This window comes from Tachysurus fulvidraco, chromosome 9 (genome assembly GCF_022655615.1).
Source record: "Tachysurus fulvidraco isolate hzauxx_2018 chromosome 9, HZAU_PFXX_2.0, whole genome shotgun sequence".
In the NCBI taxonomy this organism is placed as follows: Eukaryota; Metazoa; Chordata; class Actinopteri; order Siluriformes; family Bagridae; genus Tachysurus; species Tachysurus fulvidraco.
Window position 1 is genome coordinate 21,030,361 of NC_062526.1, and position 26,953 is coordinate 21,057,313.

At 40.4% G+C, this 26,953-nt stretch overlaps 3 protein-coding genes across 4 annotated transcripts in view; 1 reads left to right on the top strand and 2 right to left on the bottom strand.

The window, feature by feature from the left end:
• Window positions 1–913, bottom strand: part of afg1lb (AFG1 like ATPase b) — a 28,577-nt gene extending 27,664 nt beyond the window's left edge. The window contains exon 1 of one of the 2 annotated variants that reach the window (XM_047818300.1): window positions 667–913. Coding sequence is in view for 1 of the 2 variants with exons in the window: in XM_027147570.2 (XP_027003371.2) it covers window positions 667–745 (79 nt within the window). In the remaining variant the exon portion in view is untranslated. The remainder of the gene's footprint in view (window positions 1–666) is intronic. The other variant, XM_027147570.2, reaches the window with a different exon arrangement.
• snx3 (sorting nexin 3) lies at window positions 120–15,650 on the top strand. Its single transcript, XM_027147575.2, has 4 exons — window positions 120–354; window positions 9,392–9,487; window positions 11,003–11,127; window positions 14,785–15,650. The coding sequence occupies exons 1-4, from the start codon at window positions 193–195 to the stop codon at window positions 14,888–14,890; spliced, it is 489 nt and encodes a 162-aa protein (XP_027003376.1). The 5' UTR covers window positions 120–192; the 3' UTR covers window positions 14,891–15,650.
• Window positions 15,651–16,933: 1,283 nt separating this feature from the next.
• nr2e1 (nuclear receptor subfamily 2, group E, member 1) lies at window positions 16,934–25,130 on the bottom strand. The gene is made up of 9 exons (XM_047818015.1): window positions 24,185–25,130; window positions 21,240–21,385; window positions 20,685–20,772; window positions 20,314–20,549; window positions 20,001–20,147; window positions 19,824–19,920; window positions 19,521–19,670; window positions 19,032–19,137; window positions 16,934–18,715 (listed from the first exon to the last, which is right to left on the bottom strand). The coding sequence occupies exons 1-9, from the start codon at window positions 24,240–24,242 to the stop codon at window positions 18,553–18,555; spliced, it is 1,191 nt and encodes a 396-aa protein (XP_047673971.1). The 5' UTR covers window positions 24,243–25,130; the 3' UTR covers window positions 16,934–18,552.
• Window positions 25,131–26,953: the final 1,823 nt, after the last annotated feature.

Genomic DNA, 26,953 nt, shown 5'->3' on the forward strand with positions numbered 1-26,953 from the left:
ACAGGTTGAGATTAGAGATAAAGTGCACTAGATAGGGCGTCAACGGGGCTAGTGTTAGTGCTACGTAGTGCGCGTGTGTAGCAGGGTAGAGCGGATTGGAATACGGCCCATTCAGGCATCAGCTGCGTCTCAGCTGATCGGAAGTTCGAGTCGGAGGTAAAGAGCCAGGGTGAAGGTGTTAGCGGGGGAGTGATGGTGGACACCGTAGCGGACACACGGAGGCTTTACGCCAAACCACAAAACCTTAACGATGCCTACGGACCTCCTAGTAACTTCCTAGAGATCGATGTCAGCAATCCCGAGACGGTTGGAGTCGGACGGGGCAGATTCACTACATACGAGATAAGACTGAAGGTGTGTCTGCTAGCTGGTTAGCATGTTAGCTTGTTAGCATGTTAGCTCGATGCGTCTCTCTTTGCTATATAATCAAACCGGGCGATTTGTTAGAGCTTTACAGAATTATACCGACTAAAGTAACTAGTATATAATGTAATTCTAATATAAATCATACTATAAATTAGGTACTCCAGGTTAAACAGCGGTTTGTTTATGGCTTGTGTATCAACTTGAACGTATTCGTAAATAACACACTTATGAATGGTTCCAGATTAGAATTAAAAAATTAGAATAATAAATAAATAAGAATGAAGCATGAAGTTCCCTCACTGTTGACAAGGTCCTTTTCAGTGCACTGTAAACGCATGCTCAGAAAGTCGCGGAATGACGTCATGGGACTAGTTTGCATATTAATGATCTCTAAGCTCTTATTTGCATTTTGAAACTGTTTACACGAATAAGGAAAGATTTCATCAGATAAAAAAAATAAATAAATGAGAACCTTCTGATTCTGAGTTTGTGACCATGTGATTGCTAATGTGCGTGCTCATGTTTTGATGTCAGGAAAGTATTTATTATTAGTTACTATTACTATTAACTATAATAGTGGTTAAGGCGTTGGACTTCAGAAGGTCGTGAGTTCGATTCCCAGGTCAACCAACCTGCCGTTGCTGGGCCCCTGAGCATGGCCCTTAACCCTCAATTGTTAAGGTGTATAAACATGAGATAAAATGCAAGTCACTCTGGATAAGGGAGTCTGCTAAATGCCGTAAATGTAACAGTGGACAATAGTGAGAGGTGTTAGCAGCAATTAGTGATAACTCTGTTGTTGTTGATTACCTTCTCAAAACTGCAATTAGTATGGTCAGTGTTATAGATTTAACCAAGTGCTTTGTCTGTATATAAACTGAACTAAAGACAGTGTTTGTTTAAAAATAGAGAAGCAGGACTTTACTCCGTACACAATGTGCACAGCCATGTTGATCTGATGCCACTCGGTAAACTGGTAGTTGATAAAACTACCACAAGCTGATGAGTTGAAATTTTAAGGTTAGGGGTGGTGATTTTCTGTGAATTTTACAGCAGGTGGAGCATTCATGACAACCAAGTATTCGAAATATTACAACTCGGAAACTCCTGCTTCACACATTAAACTTTAAAATTGTTCGTTGGTGCAAACTTGCTTTCGTATCTTTCACGGTCTCTCTAGTGTCAACACATGCCATGGCAAACAAGGCAACGATTTGCAAGGGTTAAAGTATTAGTCAGTGGGTTAAAAAGTTTACTCTCTACTGGCTTGAGTCACACGCATCTATTGTTTATTTCTGTACGTTTTGTTGGCTCACATGCTTAGTAACTTGTTTAACTAAGACTGAAATGGCCTTTAGAAAGCAGTGCAGACTAACTTATTAGTTTGTAAATAAATCTATGAAGTGTGTTTAACATGAAGAACAAATAAGGTCCAGTAGACTAGCCGTTGGGAACTATGGTGATTAGTGACTGGCCGTTGGGAACTATGGTGATTGGTGACTGGTCATTTGGTGCAATATGTGGAAATACTTCATTGTTCATCGGGAACTATGGTGATTAGGGATTGGTCATTTGGTGCAATATGTGGTAAAACTTGTTACTACATTGTTCATCTAGAACTATGACTAATATGTGGTTATAAGCGATTAGTTGTTGGGAATTACGGTGATTAGTGATTAGTCATTTTGGAACCACTGTGATTAATGATTGGTCATAGCATGGGTTTAGATCATATGTTTACGGTGGTTGCTGGTTTAGATACGATGATTTTTGACCCATAGTGGCACACCAAAAACGAGAACTTGGATGATATGAGAAGATGCTCTACTATCTCAGGACAGGGCACACAGGCAGGTGAAGTGCCAGTTTGAGCTAGGGAGTGCTAGACAGGATTACAACCTTCCACCAAGATTTGTTTTTAGTGAACACTAGACATTGAAGGCTAGCAAAGACTAAGGACATAAAACATACTGTATCAAAATGGCACAATACTGGTACTTAGGTACTCCACCAATTAGTGAGTACAGTACCCTCCTGCTAATGAAGAAGAGCACAATACTAAACAATACTGAGTGCAAAAGGGTACTGTACCCAAGCAAGGAAGAGGGTATTGTACACATGGCTTGAGGAAAATGATCCAAACCCCTGTCGTAGGAGTATGTGGTTATTTGTGATTGGTCATTGGTAACTATGGTGGTCATTGGAAACCATGGTGATGGCTATTGGCCAGTTGGAATTATGATGATTAATGGTTGGTCAATGGGAACTACGATATTGTTTCCAGTTAAAAAAAAATCTTTACAGAATATCTCATGAGTTCAGAGTAATCTTAGTCACACATTTTTCACTAAGATCAGCTGAATGCTCCAAGGGTGCATCATGGGAAACGACACATGACACCCGACACCACCACCAGAGACACACTAACAGTAAACTTTCAGTTGTGACTAATTTTCATTGTATTTTATTTTTTAATTTTTATTTTCATTTTTTTTAATGATGTTATTGACTGTGTTGGTTCCACGTGTGGTCAGTTTGAGTCTCCTGTGTTCACACGTTCATACAGGTATCTGAAAGACAAAAAAAACAAACCTCCAGTTTGTGTTGTTCCCATATAGAAAAAAGGTTTAGAGAAAGTGTTTGTGCAGTCAGAGGAATGATTTTATCAGCAGTGAAAAAAACCTGTGGAAGAAATGCAGCGACTCTGAGGGACTCGTACACTATTAACAATTACACTGAGCAAATGTTCGCAGATTATCATTAAGTCAACACCATGCGTTAAGAGAGGGGGTGTAAACTTTTGAACGGGACGGCCGGTGTGAATTGTCTTCTGGGAAAATATCTTTTCTGGCACCTGAAGGGAAAACTGACTGCAAAAGAAACAAAATGCTAACAGTTGAGACCGATTATCCTGTTCAAAAGTTTACACCCCCCTACCCCATTCAGCCTTCAGTGATGATGCTTGGTCCCATTCTGTCCTCTCTTGCGCTTTCCCTCTCTCTCTCTTTCACTCACACACACTCACTCACTCTGTCTCTCCTGCTCACACACACTTTCTCTATTTCATTCAGTCACTCACTCCTTCTGTCTCTTGGTCTCTCTCACACACACACACGCACACACTTTTTCTCTGTTTCACTTACACACTCATTTACTCACTCTCTTTTTCACGCTTTCACACACGCACACGTGAACTCTCTCTCTTTTGGTCTCACACACACACTCTCTCTTTCTCTCTCTCCCTCTCTCTCTCTCTCTCTCTCTCTCTCTCTCTCTAGGTCTCACACACAAACACACACTCTCTCTCTCTTTCTCTATCTCTGTCTGTCACTCTCTCTCTCTCATTTTCTCTGAACAGAACCTTTAACTCGACATAACTTAGAATTTCACCTGGTCAGATGTCTTTGAGAGAGAGAGAGAGATATTTTTTAAAGGATCTTGATTAGGTATCAGGTAGCTGTTTTCAAAATAGTGATGAAGTATTGTCGGTCTTGCTGTGAAACCGCTAAACGAACAAGAAGTAATTTTGTTCCTTATGCGGTCTTTACTTCAGATTGTAGCTGATGAGTTTTGACAGACGCTTTTGTGTTTGACGACGAAGGGACGGACCGATGGAGTGATGGATGGAGGGACAGACGGACTGGCGGCGTGCGGGCTGCCTTCTATTCCTATAGTATTTATAGCTTTCCTCTTCCTACAGTGCGACACGTTGGCAGCCATGAGCCTGAATCTAAAGCTACTGTACTTGATTAGCGTGTAATAATTAGCATATGCGTGTAATCAGCATTATTGTGTGCCAGGGAGCCCGCGCTGACCCTGCTTTGCATGAGGGAGTGCCCCTCTCATTCGGCTCTCTCGGCACCGTCGTTCCCTTTGCTCTGTCGACAGAGAACGACAGGAGAGCTGTCAGTTTTTTTTAATAATAATTTACTTGTGTGCCAAAAGAGGCGAGCGTGATCGGTGAAGTTAACAGCAAACTCGTGCATTAATTGAGTTGAGTTTCATGTCATCTCAGAGATGATCGTGCGTGTGTGTGTGTGCGTGTGTGTGCGTGTGTGTGTGCGCGGGTGCATGTGTGTGTGTGTGTGTGTGTGTGTGTGTGTGTGTGAACGGCTGCCTTCTTAATCCGCTCATTGAGAGAGGCGTAGAGTGAATGAGTGGTGATGGTGAAGCCCATTTGAACCCCCTTCACCAAACTTACCCCCTACTGGATGACACTGAAGAACCCCCCACCCCCACTCCACCCCAAAATCACCTCCAATACCCCCCAACCCCTCCCCCCATTTTCTTTATTCGTTGTCTCTAAGATAAATTCGAAAACAGGAAAAGTCGGTACCGTTTAGAGTCGGACATTTGCGAGACTCTGTATGAGATGGAATCTTTTACATCAAAGTGTCGCTGTGGGATCTGTTGGTTTGTTTGTTCGTTGTTCATTTGTTTGTTTGTCCGACGGCAGTAGATCTGGTGTTGCAGTCCGTGTAGATTTTTCTTTTTGAAGAATTTTGCAATGAATATGGAATATTTTGAAATAATGAGAATAGACTGTGATCTAAAAAAAAAAGAAAGAAAGAAAAGAAACTGCTAAAAAATGTATCAGTCATCACCGTGGATTGTGCTTTACTAAAAATTAATAAATTAATAGTCATCGCTAATGTTCACATCACATCACTTTATTGTTTGGTGATTTTTCTTTCTTTTTTTTTTCCTCTTTTTCTTTTTTTATTTTTAACAAATTAAAGGCAGATGCCAAAAAAGTTAGTTTGAAGTGTTACACTGTATGACCTGGACTGTCTGCTCTCTCTCTCTCTCTCTCTCCCTCTCTCTCTCTCTCGCGTGTTTACAGAGTGAAAAACAGGAGCAGAGCGTCGTCTGACCCAAAAAAAAAAAGCATGGGAGAGGACTTTGTTTACAGACAGGAGAATCCGCCCCCGTCGGCCCCCGTCCTTCTTTCTCTCACCCTTCCTTTCACCTCCACCTCTTCATCCCTCTTTCATTCTTTCCTCCATTTCCAAAAAAAACCCTCTCTCTTTCTCTTACTCTTGGCCATTAATAAAAAATAGCTTGCTTGCCTAGGCTGTCAGTCCCAGTCAAGTGTAATCCAAAGTCTACAGCATCCTCCCCGACAACTATTTTAATGGTAATGGGGGCCATATTGTATCAAGGCTACCATATCCTACTTGAGATGACAGTATCAAAAGTGGGAGTTGATGCTATGGGAACAAAGCGAGGGAGCAGCTTTTTGCCAGAGCTAGTTCATGTGAGAGAGAGAGAGAGAGAGAGAGAGAAGAGAGAGAGAGAGAGAGAGAGAGCAGAGTGTGAGAGTCTCTAGAGGTAGATTTTGAGAGCGAGAGACCAAGGGGGGGTAGTGGTGGGTGGGGGGGGGGGTTGTAAGCATCAAGTGCGAGTGCTCTTATTGTCCCTCTCCTCATCTCTTTGGAGATATGATGCGATGAGATGGCATTGTGCATCCATTTTCCAGCTACTTTTATTTTGAAAAAGAGACGGAGAGAAGGGCCGGTGAACCCAAATGCGTTCTCTTAAACTTGACTCGACGCGGCCCACTAAAAGCTAATGCATAGCTGGCGCTGAACCCCTTACAGTGAGCACAGTGACCTTTCAGCACAGGTTTTCTCTCTCCCTCTCTCTCTCTCTATCTCTCCCTCACTCTCTCTCTTTTCCCACTCCCCTCACTTCTCCTCCTAATGAGGACACGCCATTGTCCCCCCAGCACACACATGCATCTCTGGGGGGGATTAAAAATAAGAGGAGGGAGACCCCTTTCCTGGGATCGGTGTAAGCCATGTGGAGGCTTTTAACAGTTCTGAGGAGAGACTGAAAGAAGAAAGAAGCGCTTTTAGTACATCTATCAGACAATCCGCTATTTTGGGTTGATGTGTATAAAATGGACGATATCCCTCTCTCTGTCAGTGTCGTTGTTCTGTCGCTTTTTGTCCCCCTTTCTTTTTCTAAATGATAAAGTCTTGTTTGCAGTTTGTTTTCTTCCTCTAGTTAGTTTCTATGTTGTTCTGCAACCTCGCTGGCTAAACACATCATATTCGGTAGTGTCGTGTTGCTGTTTTAAACACGTTCCGTAATCAAATGATCGTTTAACTGTGTTAAAAGTTAACGCTCCGGTTTACAGCCGCGAGATCGTACGAAACAGGCTTTTGTTTGTTTGTTTGTTCTAAAGGCGTATAGCTAGCCAGTTACCTACGGAAACTTTCCGCAAAAATCGAGACGATTTAAAAAAACTAAAGAAAAAGAAAAGCGAATTCCATCACGTCGATGAAACAGTCGGAAGGTACCACAAGGGTTATTTTCTCCTCGTCAGAACGTTCTTTATGGTGTCTTTTTTGACACTGACACTTTTTACCAACTTTTTGTTGGTAAAATGGAAAAAAGATTTGCAGCGTAAACGTTTCTACAAATTTTTTGCGATTTTAAAAATATCCTTTTTTTAATTTTTTTTTTATTACATTTATTTATTTTCACATTTTTGTTGTTTATATGTTTTTTGTCAAAATACACTTTGACTTGGTTAAATCACCAACACAAGATGTAATGTATGTAATACTTTCTCTGAGAGCTTTACTCATCTTCCATACAAGAAAGGAAGAGGCTGAACACGTCTCGGAAAATCTCGGTTTCCACCAAATGTCTTTGAGTTTGCTTGATTTTGCGTTAGTTTCTTTTTAAAATCTCCAAACTCTGAATCAGTTGTGGAAGACAGAAATGAGCAGGTTTCCGATAAACTGAATAAACAGCTTTGTTTTTGCTTGACCATCAGAATGTATTCAATGTGGAAGTGGGCTTGTGTGGGCGTGGTTAAATCTTCTTCCACCAATCAGGGTCTTTGCTGTGCTGTTTTGTTTGCGTATTTTTTTTACATTTGGTGTTTGATCAAGATCGTCAAGGTTAGGAAGACCGGGAAGAGCGCAGATAGACACCACTGGCTGTACTAAAGACTTATAGATTAATGTGAACTGAACAGGCAACCTGTTCTAGGTGAGTCCAGGTATGATTCGCGCTCCAGTTTTAGTTTGTTTTGCATTTTTCTTTAGCCATATGTCCTTAGACCCATCTGCTTCGGGACTGAATGAAATGGGGGAAAAAATTGACTTTGCAATAAAAAGCTTGTAGTCAGGGTTGCCAGGTTCTATGAAATCCTATTTTCAGCTCAACTGTAAAAAAAAAATACTTTAAACTTCCAAATGTATAGGTCACACTTTCTTCCCTTAGTGTTTACATGGGAGCAGGTTAGGGTTAGGAAATTAGTGAGCATTCCAGATTCACAACTAGGACCTGGCAACCCAGATCAATTCAAGTGGCACAAAAAAACTCAAATTTTGAAGAAAAAAAAGCTGAATCGCCCAGCAAAATCCTGGAGAGACTGATGAAATGAGTCCTTAGATGGCTTTTAATTTTTGGCTATAAATGAGAGCCTGTGGTCCGGAGGCTGTGTAGAAGTGGGATTTAACCGAATGTCTGGAGGAACCGAAACCTAAAGAACTTCAGTATACCGGAGTAAGGCATCAGACTGTGTGTTAAATCTTACTGTATACCAAAAATACAAACATTAGTGTAACGGGGAATCTAAGCACCTGTGGAATGATGGAAGCAATGGTGAAAGTTTGCAACAGATTATATCCTATTTTGTATACCTTTTACGTACTGGGATTAGTCTTTCCTGTATTTCCTGCATTTCCTATAGATGAGGGAATCAGCCTAAAACCTGCAGTACACTTTTGTGTTAATCAACGTGGCTTATTCAGTCTGTCCAGGATTTCATGTATCTATCTATCTATCTATCTATCTATCTATCTATCTATCTATCTATCTATCTATCTATCTATCTATCTATCTATCTATCTATTTATTGGGGGGGGGGGGCTCTTTAAAACTCATCCCAGTGAGACACATCTGTAATGAGTTTCTCTGAGATGCTTGTTGTGATGATGTCACGCGCTGCGTCTCGGACAAATCTGCAGAAAATCTAACGAATTGTGAACGAGTTTTTAAACAATGGCAAAATCCTGGAGGAGGAACTGAATCCTGCAAGCTTTATGTCTGACCTCCAGCTCCATCATGAGAGTAACAATTGGGTTTAGAAAGTGACACTATACAAGTGTGTGTGTGTGTGGGGGGGGGGGGGGGGGGTTTACCTGTTGGGTTGACCTGAGGATGAACTTCTTTTCTAAGAAGAAAGTGCAGCCAATTGATTATTTCAGAATTCTGTTTTTGTTTTTATTTGAAGGCTTTACATCTAAAATGTTCGTTTCATTCTTCTTCGTTAATTATTGAACAGAATCTTCCGAATCTTCCTATCCGTAAAGCATCAAGGTTGCTGAAACTGATTTTGTATTTGTATTTGATTTTTTGTGAAATTTTCCTCCTGTTTATGGAGTTCTGAGGAAAAGGAAATACGTAGCAAGGAGCAAGATTCAGGTGAAGAGAGTAAAAAAAGGGGGGGCGGTTGGGTGGGTGGTGGATAAGGCTGGTAAAAGCTAGAGAGAGGTTTGAGGGAAACAGGATGGCTGTGTTTCATCAATGTTGTTCATTGTGAACAAAGCTGAAGAGGTGCTCTCAAGGGTGAGGACTGACTTCTTATATCATTCAGAGGGATGAGGACGAGGATGGCATGATGAAGGACCAGGGCTTGATAAGGGAAACGATTCAGCCTTCTATTCTCAATTAGGGGCCGCAGGAAGTTAGATGAGTATTATTTTTGTCCCCAATGAGCAGATGGTCAAATAATTTTGCAGATTGAGACTTTCTTTTATCTTTCTCTGATTGATTAATGTGTGTGTGTGTGTGTGTGTGTGTGTGTGCGCGCGCGCTCAGATTGTTCACCACTATTTTGCGCCACTTACTTGACACCACACGTGTCCGAAAACTGCTCAGAATTTCAGTTTGTCATTTTTATTTCCACGCATCACCGATGACTTCCTGTTTGTGTATCACAGGCTGATATTGATTAATGTATTTATTTGTTTGTTTGTTTATTTTTCTCTTCTTGTCCTGTCAGACCAACCTTCCCATCTTCAAGCTGAAGGAGTCGTCCGTCAGGAGGAGATACAGCGACTTCGAGTGGCTCCGATCCGAGCTGGAGAGAGAGAGCAAGGTGAGCGAAAGAAGAGCCCATGGTTCTTTTTATGAAGGAACACTTCTCTGATATTACATTAAACGTATAATTTACACTAAACATATTTACAAAATGGAGTATTTTTAGTCCTTCGCTTAATAACAATGTGACTTAAGCCGTTACCGTTGATGAAGAAACAACGGTGCGGTCAAATTAACATTAATAAACAGAAATTAATCAGCGGCAGCTGTTGGATATTAAGAGACGACAGTTTAATATTGTCTATAGTGTGTTTGTAGAAAACATAGGATCAGGGTGATGATGATGATAATAATAATAATAAGCAGATGGTGTATAGACGTGATAGAGTTCGGTTTTCTATAGATATCTTCAAAAATGTGAAATTTCCTGGTTAAAGTTGAATATCGGTACGATTAGTGGTGGAAAAACATCTCACACACATTGCATCATCCTCACGCTTTGGGTTAACATTCGTGACACCAATTTCAAGAAATTCCCAACGCTAGAATTTGCGGTGTGCAATGGAGGTGAAGTGAAGTGACATACGGCTAAGTACGGTGACCCATCCAAAGTGCACACACACAGCAATGAACACACGCAGTGGGCAGCCATTTATGCTGCAGCGCCCGGGGAGCAGTTGGGGGGTTCGGTGCCTTGCTCACGGGCACCTCAGTTGTGGCCGGCCCGAGACTCGAACCAACAACCTTCGGGTTACAAGTCAGACTCTCTAACCATTAGGCCACGACAGCCCCCAAATACGGAGGTGAATACAGAATAAAAATAAAACACAGATGACGACACGCTCCCTGATGTTGGATGCAGACATAAATTCCATGCATAGGATTGCGTGTGTACGTACGTCGATCAGATGTGAAGGCCAAAAATCTGCCGTGGCTCAGTTACATGTCTTGACACCCACAAAACTCCATAAAAGGTCGTGCGCACAGACCGCTTGGAGCAGGACATGAAGAATCGGCGTAAAGGCCGAACGACAGAAGTGAAAGATATTTAAGTCACTTTTATGTAGATAAACTTATTTTAATTTATTTATAATTAATAATATAATATATATATAATATAATTAATAATTAAATTATAATTATTTTGATTATAATCAGAAGAACCGAATCCTCCCATCAGCTAGAGGGGTTTGTGTACAGTCCTAAGTTTCTTTTTAAGTTTTATTTGTCTTTATTTCTAAATTTATGTCGGCTTCTTTCTTTATTTTTCATGTTGTTTAATTAATGGCAGTGAAACGATTCGACCGATTTTCACTAAATGTTCTGGTTGGTGCTTTAAGTCCCTGATTTAATGCTTTACACCTTATAACATCATAAACATCATCAGAAATAAGCAGTTTGACCTCGTCGGTATATTCCAGATATAAAAGCGCAGAAATCCATGCAGATTAGATGATTTGAAGTCGGAGCTCAGATTAGTTTGTGTTCTTACACCTACACCCAGGAGGCTACCTGAGTTTCAGTAATAAAAACATTCATCCAAAGCAATTTATTTAATGTTTGTGTGTGTCAGGTGGTTGTTCCTCCTCTGCCAGGGAAAGCCCTGTTCAGACAGCTCCCGTTTCGTGGAGATGACGGCATTTTCGACGACTCCTTCATCGAGGAGCGGCGGGCAGGTCTGGAGCAATTCCTCAACAAGTAGGTGTGAAAGTGTAAGAAAAGAACGAAAGAACCAAACATAAGTCAGATGTTCAGGTGCAAATAAAAAAAGTCAGTTCTTTAAGGAATATTTCACCCCAATGATTTTGCTACTCGAATTAAGTTTGTGGGTTTTTTTTTTAATTTTATCTTTATATTTTTTGTTAAGATTTCTATATTTATAAATGAGTCATTACAGCCCGGTTCATATTATAGCCAGAAATCTCACAGGGAAGTTTTCAAGGAAAAAAAAAAAAAAAAAAAAAAAAGTTGTCCTTTTGTGCTGTCTCATTCCTCCCTCTGTTCTTTCAGTTGCACTGTACAGTCCAAAAAGAGTCCTTATTTCCTGGTAGTTGTGAAAACATGTCATTTGGCCACAGCTGCGAGTCCAATCCTGTCGGTCCGAATGTTCTAAATGATGATGATTATTATTTAAATCCTGAAACTGAGCTCTCTTTGCTTTTTTCTCTTATTGTGTCAGCGACAAAGAAGCTCCGTAGCAGGGTCGCAGAAAACGCGCTGGAATGCTTGTAAAAGCTTGTAAAAGAACGAGCAGTAACAATACTTCTTCCTCTCCCGAAGTTAATCTGAAGTTTCTTAGGTTGAAGTTAAACAGCGGATCAGATTTCTTTACAAGGCTTGCTGTCAGCTGATATCTCTACTTTCTACACTCCTTTTTTTTTTTTCTTCTTCTTCTTCTTCTTCTTCTCTGCCGTCCCTCATAATTACCCACCGATGGATCGAAACTGATGAGAGGCCGCGAGTGCACCCAGCTTTACTTTTTTACATTTGTTTTATTTTCGCTGTGTAATTTATGATAATTGCGAGTGAAATTACAGGCGCGCGCTCCTCTTCCCCGCAGGATGTTACGTGCACCCGTGCTTATTTTTGATCCGAGGTGTCGTTCCCCCACCGGCTCAGACAATAAAAGTTACAGTGCGATTGTAATTATTTGCTTTGATTGCAGACTTTGCCTGTTATCTTTGTTTCATGTGCAAATGTGTCGCCGCTACCTGTTTGAATTTTAATACGAGCTGAGCCGCTGCAAATTAGGTTTGGAGACGGAAGCAATACGCGAGTAATTAAGACCGGGTTTTTTTTTTTTTCTTTCTCTTTTTTTTCCCTCATTTTCCCACTTTCTTAACAAAAATTCCTGAATTAAATGTCATTGTTCATCGTTAATAGCGCTTAGGGGTCCACGCGCTCGTTGCGCTTTATAGACGCACAGCGCGCGCATGCATAAGTGTCGCTGTGTGATTACGTGCAATCGAGATGATCTGTGTTTCCATCTTCAGTAACCACCCACCATATCAGCTTTGTCTTAAGTTGGGTAGTTTTGCAAGTTGGAAAAATAATTAATACTGACATTAAGACAGACTCTTGATATATTCACGGCGTTATTACGAGATATCATGCGAAATGTGTAGTCATATGAATGGTTAGGGTTCCACCACATCTTGTCCTCTTCATCCTTCGTAACAGTTAGAAACTTATAGAAACTATAGAAAGCAGAAAAAGATATGCCAGCTATGAGGTGACAAATTTATTCGAAGATGCACTTTGTGGAAAGCTAAAAGGGGCAAAAATTCGATTACACACAAATTCGATGCTCAAATTCTTCTGATTTTTCTGGTCATTTGTACAGGAACGTCACAAACGGATAACAGAAAACAGGTGGGAACAAATATGTGTACACCCTGAAATTACCGTTAAATGTTGAGTCGGCTTTTGTAAAAAATAACTTGAAATAAATGTACATTTATCAGTCACATTGTTTTGGAGTGATTATGGCCGCCTTTTCTTTTCAAACATTGTTTCAGCTCGTCGATGTTTGAGGACATTCGTTTCTACACCGCTCTTATAAGATCTTCTCTGGGGTCATGATAGATTATTGCCGTTATTTCTTGGCATGATGTAGACAAACACAGGATTGCTCCAGAACACCAAACTGCCAAAACGTTAAACTAATCTTCTGCATTTCAGAGTTCATTAGAAACACCTGGCTGTAATTACTCGCCTAATGATCATGTAAGGAAGAAGGGAAGAAGGGTGTACTTATTTCTTCCTCCATCTGCTTTCTGAATGTTGGTTGTTGCCACCTGAGGTTATCTGTTTGTTTGTACATGTTGGTGATGAGCACACAATTGTTATTTATACCCTGATGAATAAAATGCAGAATTAAAAGATTGTGTACTTTCTTTTTTCCGCCAATGACTTTACATGCAGAATGAACACAAAATTAAAGGAAGTCCTATAGTCAAACAGATCCACTTATATGCCAGACACCAAATATTAGGACAGATCTACTTATATGACAGAGACCAAATGATGGAACACAGACACTTATATGGCAGTGACCGAATGATTTATCAGATCCTTCAATATGGCAGAGACCAAATGATGGAACAAATCCACTTATATAGCAGAGACCAAATGATGGGACAGTTCCAATTATATGACAGTGACTGAATGTTCGAACAGATCCACTTATTTGACAGAGATCAAATGTTCGAACAGATCTGCTTATATGGCAGTGACCGAATGATTGATCAAATCCTTTAATATGACAGAGACCAAATGTTTGAACAGATCCTCTTATATGGCAGTGACCGAATGATTGATCAGATCCTTTAATATAGCAGAGACTAAATGATGGAACAGATCCTTTAATATAGCAGAGACCAAATGATGGAACAGATCCACTTATATAGCAGAGACCAAATGATGGAACAGATCCACTTATTTGACAGAGATCAAATGTTCGAACAGATCTGCTTATATGGCAGTGACCTAATGATTGATCAAATCCTTTAATATGACAGAGACCAAATGATGGAACAGATCCACTTATTTGACAGAGATCGAATGTTCGAACAGATCCGCTTATATGGCAGTGACCTAATGATTGATCAAATCCTTTAATATGACAGAGACAAAATGTTCGAACAGATCCTCTTATATAGCAGTGACCGAATGATTGATCAGATCCTTTAATATAGCAGAGACCAAGTGATGGAACAGATCCTCTTATATGACAGAGACCAAATGATGGACAAGATCCACTTGTATGCAGAGACCAAACGATTGAACAGATCCATTAATATGGCAGAGACTCATTCTTTCTTCCTTTCTCTTTTTTTCCTACGTTCTCTGATGAGCTTGCTGATTATGCTACAGCTTAATAGCTGCGTCCCAAATGACGTACTCCACACTTGCACTATGTACTTTAGTGTCTATGGTATAAAGGGTCGTATCGTAGATAAATCCAGTAGATGGCGAATGATATCGAACACTTTTAACGCACCTCTGCTATGTTAAGAAAAATAAGTTTGAAATTTAAAACATGTTGTCGTCGGCCATCTTTAAAATATTTTCTCACCTGGCTTCAGCGCCTGGTAGCCCTGCCCTTCTTTCATTATGTAAGCAGAGCTTGCAGCGATGCAGCAGCGCTTTAATCCTTTATTCAGCACCGGTCTGAATAAACTCTTCAACAGATCTATTATTAGAGATGTTTCTCCTAAATGGCATTTCACCGTGAAGTTTTCCTGTGGTGTCTGTGTTCATCACCACCTTATTAATTTTGTTTTCAGTCTGATTCCTGATGTGTCCTCTTACCTGTAACCTTTCACTAAACTCTTTTCTGTGATTCATTCTCAGAGTGGCCGGTCATCCGTTGGCCCAGAACGAGCGTTGCCTGCACATGTTCCTTCAGGACGAATCTTTGGATAAAAACTACACTCCCTCCAAAATCAGACACGCCTGAACCTGGAATCTGCACACGACATGACTCGTCTCGTCAGACCTGAGCTCCTCTTCACTTGGGATTCAAAAACAAGCAGAAAGCAAAAAAACTTCTGAACCGTTCACACTGCATATGGTCCTGAGCCCCCAAAAAAAAGTCTCTGACGCTCAAACATCGCTCTGTAGATCGAATCGTCAAAACTCTGTCACTACAGAACACTTTATTCTCTCGGATTAAACCGATAATCGTCTCTAAAGCGTAGACGAAAACGAGGCGTCTCGTCTGTTAGGTTTGCGGATATCATGCTAGCTTAAAAGCGACACTAACTTTTTAGAGGCTCAGGATATTTTTGCAAGAAAACAAAACACACAAGCCAAAAAGGGTTCTATATATACTTGCAAACATTATTACATAATTTACCATCATTGGAATTCATTCTATTTTTCTTTAACTCGCTTTAATCTTTTCAGACACTTTCTTTTCCCCCCAAAAACCCCACCCACACCCCCCTGTCTAACACTTGCACTACTCTTGAGAACACAAAGCTAGGACTCTTCTTTCTCTCACGGAGCAAAAAACTTGTCGCCTCTCCGACACGAAGTCGTGTGAACTGTAAGAACCATGCAGCTGAGCTGAGCCTCAATGAATTGCTTTGGTTTTGTTTTTATCTCTAATTGAAGTCCATGTAAACACAAAAAAGGCTTGCTCCCTGATTTGTATATTGCTGTGCCATTATTTGTTTCTGAAGATTTTCCAATAAAACTGTTGACACACAAACACACTCCTCTCAGCCTGTAAGTGTTTCTAACTCACCCACACCCCCACACACACACTTTTGTTTTGATTAAAGTCTCATAGTTACATTGTTAGACGTCGTGTCCTAAAACGCACGAATAGCAACTAACGCCAAACCCACTGAACAGCTACAAGGATGGTCGGAACGATCGTAAAACAGACTTTGCGGATGATTGGCGTTTAAAAAACCCCACAAGGCTCGTGCAAAGAAACATCTGCAGTCTGTTTCATCATCGCTACGATTGTATACGAAGATGTTTGGCGAGTCTGGTGTTCAGTCATCCACCATCGTATAATCTGGTATTGAGAATACACAGTCAGGATAAGAACATGTACAGTGGTCTCTTCCAGAATGACTCCGCCCCCATCCACAGGGCAGGACGTCTGACCGAATGGCGTTCGTGATGGCACGATGGCACATTAATACAGACTGCTGCACATTTCAACACCTGTAGGAGATTTTTAAAGGGATGGAGTGATAAAAAAGAAGGAAGTTCTTGTATAGGAAATGGATCCTGTAGAGCTCCAGAGATTTGGAAAACCTCTCCGAAGACACCGTGAAGCTTGTTGTGGGGGGAAAACTTTAATGAGATTCTATAATTTTTGTATTTATTCATATCCTTTTAATTGATGTTCTTCTACAGATTGTCTAAGAGAAAAATATCAGAATATTTGATAATACACACACCCACTGGCCACTTTAACACTAATACCTGTACATGGTCGCTGTGGGTTCGCTGCAGGTTGTCCACTTTGGGTGACACTGACCGTACCTTCTGGCGGTAGCCTCATTCCTGTTCTTAGCTGATGAGTATATTTGTAGCCTCATGGTTTGGCATGTGGTCCCGTTTCAGATGCTTCTATGGGTATTTGACCGATCTCTTGCGTTAGCAAATGGTAACCGAAATCCTTATATTTTAATGTGCTTTGCTGCCACTTGATTGACTGGTTGGGTACCTGCACACACGTATGTTGTAAATCCAAAGACATGTGACATGCTAAGGTAATAGCCTTGTACAAGACTTGCAAGTGGATTGTAGATTGTTGATAATATTTACAAATTGGCTTCAGCTCCATCGGAAAGAGATTCGGTGAAAGGTGCGTCTGTTTGGTTCCAGTAACCTTGCGGTTCGTTCCACGCCATTGCAGACCACATTAAAGGAAGAAGCTAAATTGGATTGAACATTGTCATCTGCAATCATGATTCTTTCCATTGTGCTGCTCCTCTATCCGAAAAATGAAGATTAAAAAATGCAATTTGGCCAAAGCCCTTGATTTATCAAAGAGTGCTTGAAGCCCGAGGAACAGCAACTTAACTCAAGGTCTGGGTGTATTGTAGCTCTGATGGTTCAATATGCACTCCAGGCCAGACATGAACCTCTCTACGTCCTTGTTTAGCGTGAGCTTCGAGGTGGGGGGAGATGTGGATCTTTCACCGCACAAGATCGAGTATACCGAACTCAACCCGATCATAAAATAAACAAATTACAGGATTCAATAATCAGGGTTAAATATTTAACAAAAGCTGCAAGGCAACAGATTAATATTCAATATTTATTCTAATATTTAGACAACTTTTCACAAAATTATTACTTTTTACAACAAGGAATATATTTACAAACTACAAAAAAATACAAGTGCTGAACATGTTTCTGGATGTGTGTTAGTAACTACTCAACATTAAAAAAAAAAAAAACAGAAAATGTGAGTTTTATTTTTTTTTTAAATGGCTTGGAAGATTGACATCACGCCACAGCCATCGTTAGCTCCATCCAAACCTGCGGCGTATCCGATTCAGGATGTAGCTTCACCGTTCATCTCACATCATCCAGTTTCGCCAGAGCAGGGACAAGCAAGAGAAATGTGCGCTAAATAATAGGGATGAGTGAAATGAGAGCTTTTATCATTTCCTTTATTTTTCTGGGGTCCGATCTAATCCGATCACAGGGCTGAGGAGATCAGGGATCAGTATTTAGTTAAAAGAAAAAAAATGAGCACCTAAGTCATGTTAATCACTAGAAGAAAGTCAAATTCTCATAACTGTGATTGTGATTCAGGACAAAGTACAATTTTTTGTAACAAATGTGTTTCTCATGTTTTTTTCCCCACTCCTGACGACTTCAGTACGAGCTTTAGCGACGTTCGGTTTGGACCAGAAAAGAGACGTAGTGCTTTCACCCATTTGTATTTCAATCAGATTAGATGCACGAGCCTTTGGTTTTCCAGGAAAGGAACTGAGATGTTCTCCTAATCATCATCACCTCATCACCTGGCTAATGTCTCCAGGTGCATCTGAAACGACTCCATCAAGAAGTCTGCCAAGCCATTTGGATTCTCTCTCTCTCTCTCTCTCTCTCTCTCTCTCTCTTAAAATCTCTTTTGGTTTCTGCCATAGTTCTCGGTCACAACGACAGAAATGAAACCAAATAAACAAACAAACAAACAAAAGCATTGGTAGAAAAGCTCATTGGTCTTCTAGAGACTGTAACGATGAGAACTCATTATTGTGATTGTACAGATCTCTGAGTCCACCACATAATTTAAAAAACAAAAAAACAAAACTGTGTACATTTTTGGGGCAAATAAATCAAGAAGGTTATCTCAATAAGTAGATTTGAAAAGATTAGATTGAAAATTAGTCACAAAGTATCCTTTAGTCCACAGTGTAACATTTTTTCCTCAACACTGAACAGAACTTCAGTTCAGCCACCAGTCTCTCCAGCGTTTCCTCCTTTTTTTTTTCTTTCTTTTTTTTTTTTACGCTGTCTGCTGTAGATGTCGCGTAGAGATGTTTTCCTTAAAGCCGCTCCTTTTCGTACAGTACGTTGTTTCTGTTCTTCTACATTCTGTTACTTTCGCAGAGTCCTCTTAGTTGGAAGAGAAAGAGCTTAAATGTCGCTTGATTTGTACATGTCAGAGAGAAGCCGTGTGATGGGCACGTTTCCGATCGTCTTCCTGAAGAACACTTCTTCGATTGTCGACGCACTGACTGAACGCAGCGTGGGCAAAAGCAGCAGCAGCTTCCCGAAGCGGCATGGCTGAGTCGGGTACCTACAAGGAAAAGATGCAAGATCTTTAGAAATAATGCCTGATTCTGATTGGTCTACATCGTTTACATTATCTGTGTTTCCATAGAAACCACTTATACATGAGCATCAACAGATTAAAAAAAATTCTAATTGCTGATTGACGATGACATTTATTCAGCATTTGAAAAAGGAGTCTCCAGTGTTGGCTAACTGCTGTTAACTTTCGCTTCACCTGTCTGCCTCATGCATAGCTCCAACCCTCTGGTGATTAGTTTCCTTTGACAGCAAACCCCTACCCCCCCTGCCACACCCTTACTCAGGACATTGTTGTGTTGTACCTTGTGTGGATGTAGCTGTTGAGAGTGAGCTGTGCTTCGTCCTGGAGCGCCGCGATTCCGCTGGCATTTCGAAAACTCCTTAGTTCAGCACCGCTGTGTGTCGGAACTGTGACGCAAACAAAGCACCTTTAGTAGGCTGTTGATGCAAATTAGTACATGTACAAATCATGCAATACATTCCATTTTTTTGGTAAAAATGTTGGAGATGTTTATTTTACGACTTCTGTTTTATACTTTTGCAACAACTAAAATTGTTTTTGGTACAGAACAGTGTTTGTATGTCATAGAGCATAGAGATGCTCCGTAAAGCCACACAAACTGTATCTGATACAATAATGCCATCAAACCAAACACCAAATTTATTTTGTTTGTTACTGATTACTGCTTTTGCATGTATTTATAGATTTTTTTTTATTATTATTCATTTTAAATATTTTGATGCATGAACTGTATCAATATAAGCGGGAACTTCTTCGAGCAACAACCTACCAGCTTTAAAGGTAACGATGCACTTGAGGCATGCGAATTCCGTCGCATCAAGTCGCAGCTGCCGGAAACGCGTCACCACTTCCTGCAGAGCCTGGATCTCTGAGACCACCTTGTTTAACCTCTGGGACTCCGTGTTCTCTGTGGTCATCCCTGAAGGAACACAGGATATAGAAGGAACTGTGAGGAGCTTGGTGGTTATATAGTTATGATATACAGTAAGTGTGCGTGCATAAAATTGAAAACTGAGTCATTCTAATGCTTAAAATTCATATTTGATATACATTGTTTGAGTATTAATTTTACCTGAAACAGCAAGCAGAGTGTTTGAGTCCACTGGAATGGACCACTGTGCTACACCCAGAACAAACAGCTCTCTCCAGGCATCTTCTAACAGGATCAACTGCATCACAATAATGTTCATGAAATGAGACTCCAAAAACCGACAGTGTTTAGTATGCTTTATTTATGAAGTGTGCCTACCTGATCTTGTAAAGGGAGTGTGGAGAATGCGGGAACGCTCTTGGCCCATTTGATGCTCATGAACAGGAGGCGTGCGGCTGATTCGCACACAGACTCCGTGGCCACTTCGTACAGATACATGGGCGTGCCATTGACTTCATGTGGATACTGAAGACGACATGAGATGAATAAGCTGAGATAAAATTCACGTTTTTTCACACACACACGCACACACACACACACACACACACACACACACACACACACACACACACACACACACACACACACACACACACACACACACACACACTCAAGTGTATATCTGGCTTACTTTAGGAGTGGGCTGTGCGAGCCCCACCATGCCCTGGCGCTCTGGTGTGCTCGGTAGCGTGTTTAATTCCAGACTATGAGTCTCGAGTTGAGTGACTGTGGTAAAGAAGTGCAGCCCCGGGATGGACGTGCTGGGAAAGTGTGACGAAGATCCGTTCACTTCCTTGTGGCCCCGAAAGTAAAGCGCCACTTGCTTGCGGATGGTCGACGTCCTCGGGCCTCTCTCATGCTGCACGGCTGTTCGGGGGAAATTCAACATGCAGAGTGTGGGGAAAAAATAAATATCTCGTATTAAATATATTATTTTCTGTACATATTGATTTCAACGCATCATTTTATTTTTCCACAAGCAAAGATCATTAGTCTGTTCACCGTCTTTATTCATGTTCACTTCCAGGCATCTCTTTAAGCGGCACGCGCGACACTGGTTCCTGTGCGTCTTATCCACCGGGCAGCCTCCCTAAGTGCAATAAAAATAACAAGAAAGGAATTAAAGAAGCAAGGGGTCCGAGAGAGAGAGAGAGAGAGAGAGAGAGAGAGAGAGAGAGAGAGAGAGAGAGAGAGAGAGCGCACACAGAGACATCTTTCCTTCCTTAGAGGGGAGGGAGACACTCCACAGGTATGGGGGAAATGGTGCAGTAATGACGGCCATTGACTCGCTCCCCTGCCGCTTGGCCAATAATCTCATTCCCGCCTACTGCTCTCCAAATCCAGCCAGTTAGATTGGATTACACCTGTTACACTAGACGGACCAAAGGGCTCTCAAAGGCACGGGAGGAGGCTCACTTCTTGCTTAATCTTCCAATTATGAAAATAGACGCAACCTCTTCCTTCCGGGGAACTGGAGGGGCTCAAATTACATAATGCGCTCTTGGCTTAAGAAAAAAAAATAAATAGAAAGAAGGTCGATGAGGATCTGAGTCTCACCTGAGTGCCGGATTTGCAGACGTATGTTCTGTTTCTCCTTATGCTCCTTTTAAAGAATCCGGAGCATCCATCACATGCGTAAACTCCGTAGTGTTTCCCTGAACTTCGGTCTCCACACACTTTACACGGGATATCCAGAATCCGACCTGGGAATGAATAATAATAATAATAATAATAATAATAATAATAATAATAATAATAATAATAATAATAATAGAACAAAAATAAATAAACAACAACAACAACAACACCAACAACAACAACAATAATAATAATAATAATAATAATAATAATAATAATAATAATAAAAGTTACGTTCCCATTATTCATCTAATATCTAGAATGCAGATGTCAGGTGAGTTTGTATCCGTGTAGCGCATAAAGTCATAATAATACATGAAACTAAAACCTGTCTGTACGAACGTCCCATGTGAGACCTGCCTAAACATACGTTCCTTTGATGACCAGCTTTGTGTCTGTGGGAATCCAGACCCCGCGCTGATGGTGCGTTTTGTTGAGGTTAGCGCCGTGCCGCAGGTTTCCAAATAAAACAATGGCGCGCGCACAAAGGCGACATTAGGGAAAGTGTTAACTTAATGATTTCACCCCATTGAGCCTCGTCTGACTGGACCAATCTGAACAAACTGCCAGTGCTGCTTCATAATGAAGCTCGACAGCTGCTTTTCTGCGCGCGGTCTCTGGGCCCCGCGGATTAGAGGAGTGACACAGCGGACCGAGAGTCAATACGCGCCTCCAATGAAGTGTATGCAAATGAGGATGAAGTAAATGAAAATTGTGATGTTTTTTTTTCTTCGTGTGTTGTATAAAACTTTCAGCTCCCCCTCCACCTCCTCCCGTATTTAAATCCGTTAATGGAGGTATATTTGCATGTATATGGGGAGGGAGTGGGGGTGTTGTTTAGAGAAACGGCCGTGTAATTACTGACATATGTCCACCTGCTCATTGATTTCGCACTGACCCGTCCTAAAAACGGTAGCATGGGAATTCAGAGGAAGCTCAGCAAGCATTCAGTGCAAAACAATGACTTTCGGCTTTCTGCTATTTGGGGAAATCCCTTTTGAAATTATAGTTCGTTCCAGAGTAATTTCCATGAAATTATTTGCATTTAAAAATAAAATAAAAATAAATCACATTTTTACAAATTTGATCCTGTATTATAACTGCAACTATAATAATCATAATGAGCATAATAACACATTCATCTTTAAATGTTATAGTTTTAAGTAAGTTTAAGCGATGCTACAATTATTCTGTACAATAAAGTAATCTTTGACTCAAATGAAACAAAAAAAATCTTTAAAAAAAACTTAAATATAATAAAAATACAAGAATAATTGTGTTGAGGTTTCTTAGAAATTAGGAATAATGCGGTATTATTATTATTATTATTATTATTATTATTATTATTATTATTATCATCATCATCATCATCACATGCTTCTATTTTGATGATCAGATATATAATATCATGTTCTTTAAATGTACATTTATCACCCACCCTTAAAAAAGCTGCAGAATGATTGCAACTTTTTCTACACTTGCAGAACATTTCTAACGACGCCGTCTCCAGCATCACACATCATCATAATTAAGTTCTAAGTGTAGATAAGAAATATGTGCATCATTATGTACATCTTTTTCCCGTCAGTGTTCCAGAAAGCGGGTTTGTTTCATGTATGTGTTGCAAACTTTCCCGACATGGTGCCGTATTTACTCCAAGCCACTTCCCAGAGATCACTTTTGTTTTCAGTCACCAGCTTCAGGGATCAGGGGTTTAGGTGCAGCTGCGAATTTAGGCCTGAAATTGTCTTTATTATTATTATTATTATTATTATTATTATTATTATTATTATTATTATTATTATTATTATTATTATTATTAATGAATTAAAAAGTACACATACAGAGAGATTATCATGAGGATGTAACGCACTGTGATCTCCAAATATCTTAGAAAGTCTATTTATAATTTCTATAATTTCCGTTTCTATTTATTAATTGACGAACTATTTTTAAATAGAGTTTTAACTCAAATGGTTCATGAGGAAGTAGTGCTTTTAAATGCTTAAACTTTTGTCTGGAACTTTTACTTCAGTAATTTACGGCTGATTCACTTTTTTACCCCATTACGCGCACCATTTATTATTTAAAAAAATCGAATTACGCACAAAAATGCACCGGTTATACTTAGTATATAATTAAATGAAATATATTTAATTATGTATGATATGTAGATGTATGGTGTATGTATGATAGAAGTCTATTTTTATACGGAGCCTTTGAGAAAGTGTGCAAATATGTTTTAGGATGATTTCGGTAGAATGCTAATTGTTTTGTTTATTGTTAGTGCTTTATTATTATTATTATTATTATTATTATTATTATTATTATTATTATTATTATTATTATTATTTGCACGTGTAATTTCATTTCCTTGAAACGAATTGACAGGTGCACACAAATATCCAGCATGCACACAGGATCCCTAATTAAGCAAACCAGCTTAGGCAATTATCAGTGTATCAAATTCAGTGGTCGTTAAACCAAAAAGTTAATAATAATGAGATTTTTCAAAATGAGAAATCTTAAAAAAAGCGATGTCATCCCAGTGCACTTAATAATAACTCAGAAAAGCGGATAAATAAGCTCGAATTTCACAACCATTGTACAGAATATCATAGTTTAAATTTAAGCCAAAAAGAATAATGAAAGGAAAAAAGTCCCCCCCCCCTCCCCAAAAAAAAAACACTGCATTAGTACAATTTATAGCATGGACTCGTGTTAGATGTCATATAATAATCAATAGAATTATTTTCCTATTTGAATATTATATGAACTAACAAATATATAAGGATTTAATTTCACCTTTTAGAGTAAGTGTAACTGTAGAGTTTGTGTGAAGAGAGTAAAAGTAGATTACTTACTGGATTTGACATTTAAAATATCCAAACAGCCACTTGTTGAACTGGCAGCTTTGCTCATCCTGGCCTTCTGTTTTTCTTTCCCTGATATCAGGAAACTCTTTCAACCGCTGAGATTTCAATGAATTAAAAGAAAAATATATATTTTTTATTTTACCTTTAAAAAAGTATATACTCAATTGGATTGTGCTGGATTATTCAGCAGGCAGGTCGCTTAAGTCTTTGCTTTTATTTTTGATTTTTAACCAGTCTTCTCTTTTCAAACCCCTTTTTTCCGCTCTTCAGGAAAACCAGAATCCGGACTTCTGATGAGTTTGTGTTGTTTGTCTAATCTCCTTAAGATCCGAGGCAGGTTTTCCAGCGGAAAACTGCTGCGTGTACCGGTGGATGTGCGCCCAGGCACCTTCACAACCCTCACACAGGAACCAGAAGCCAAGTAGAAAGAAAAACAACCCCACATATACACACTTATATACACACAGTCACTTACAAGCTAAGAAATGCCCGGCAGCCTGAAGCCTCGCTGACTTTGTGATGTGTGCCGTCAGATTAAAGGCTTTGGTAATATGTATGAGAAGTATCGGAGGAGGGAGAGTGAGAGTGAGAGAGAGAGAGAGAGAGAGAGAGAGAGAGAGAGAGAGAGAGAGAGAGAGAGAGAGAGAGAAGGCGGGTGGGAGGAGAGCCCGACTTCCCTTACCCACTTAGCCTTTCTACTCTGCGTTCCGCTTGCGCATGACGTCAGTGTCCGAGAAGAGTGGTTAGTGGTGGAAGGGTGATGGAAGGATGGTGGTTCAGCTTGAGATGAAATGAAGCAGAGACAGATGGAGACACGAGCGCGGGTTTGATCTGCTGTTGTTGGTGTTGATGATGATGATGATGATGATTTGATCGCTCACTGCTGAGTCTAATCTCACTTCATCTTCTTCTTCTTCTCCTCCTCCTTCTTCTTCTTGTATTACCTGTTTTATTTGTAATAATGAAAGTTAATGACGAACTGATGATCTGAGACACATTCACCACGCTGATCTTGGCACGGTGTGTGTGTGTGTGTGTGTGTGTGTGTGTGTGTGTGTGTGTGTGTGTGTGTGTGTGTGTGTGTGAGTGTGTGCGCGCGCGCGCGCGCACCTGTTGAGCGCGCTGTGTAGCCTGCATCAGCTGTACAGAACTGCACTATTACTACTACCAAACCATGGTATGTCTTTTTTTTTCTTTTTTCGAAGTTTATAGTTCACGCCATACTTCCGGCTGCTTTTTAGTCGTCTGGATTTCGCACAAGACAGACAAGTTACGCGCATTACAGGTACATGTGTATATCCTGCTGTTCTGTGTTTAAGTAAGCGTTGCGCTCTACAGACACAAGCGTGAGCATGGTGCTGTCTCTCTCTCTCTCTTTCTCTCTCTCTGTGCGGTTCCTGGATTGCGCGCAGCAGTTAACGCACACGCGCAGCAGTTAACGCACACGCGTAGACAGCAGTTAACGCACACGCGCAACAGTTAACGCACACGCGTTCGCGGATGGCGAAGGCCGCCGCCGTCTGTATATTCGGCTTTAATGACGCAGCTTCCCACGCTAGAGACCCAGGGCCATATGGGGGAGCCCGCAAAGTCTCGGGTTTAGGCGAGGCGACCCGCGACCGAGGGCGTATCGAATCGCAATTAGGCATTGTCGTTTGCTCCCTTTTTAACGAGCCCTTAAAAGAAATTAGCATTCTGTGACAGGTGACTGACTGCGTATGCAGAGGTTTGTTTTACACGTTGACGCGTAGCCTTCTGGAAAGAAAATAATACTAATAGATGGTGTGAGCTGTTGGTGTAAGTTGTATTGCTGGTACTGATAAAAAGACGTGTAGGTAAATAAATAGTCTCTCTCTCTCTCTCTCTCTCTCTCTCTCTCTCTCACTCATTCTGGTTTAAATCAAAATGTCCCACCAATAATAGGAATAGCAAACAGTTTTGATCTTATGGAACCATCTGGATGATCCCCATGTGGAAAAATATGTTTATGTTGTTTATTTACTGTTTAACAAACAAACAAACAAACAAACAAACAAACAAACAAAACAGAGTCAGGTTTTTAGTTATTGAGGAAATGCTTTAGGTTACAGTTATATTATTAATTATCCGCATTAATAATTGTCAGTGAAAGGTCCTCATGAGGATGGAAACACAATTGTGTGTGTGTGTGTGTGTGTGTGTGTGTGTGTGTGTGTGTGTGTGTGTGTGTGTGTGTGTGTGTGTGTGTGTTGGGGTGGGGTGGTCCGCTGGTAGTAATCTCCTTAACTCTCTCTAATCCTGTCATTCAGAGATAGTCTTTACACAAACATAACCAACATCATGGTTGCCCCGGCTGCTTGCTTTCACTTTTTTTTTGGAGGGGGGGCTGCTGACTCTCTTCTCAATAACAGTCAATGAAAATCTTTGACAAAGAACCATCAGATTGTGTATCTAGTTGTTGGTATGCAGCTACTCACATAGTCCTCAAAGTTGAGTGGTGAACGTATTCCAGCATCCATTGTTGTAACACCCAGCTGTAGATAAGGAAAAGGATTAAGCCATAACATCTGTCTGAAAATGATCTAAGACAAGAAATAACAGTTAAATCACCAGTGTTTAGTCGACACCAAGCATCACGCTGCTTACCTTAATGCTTATGGTTATAACGTTTTTTCTACACATTTTATTTTACGTCAACTGAAGGCTCTTGGTAACGATCAAACCGTCCAACCGTCTCATGTTTTTTCCCCCACATAATATCTTGTTATAGGTCTCCAT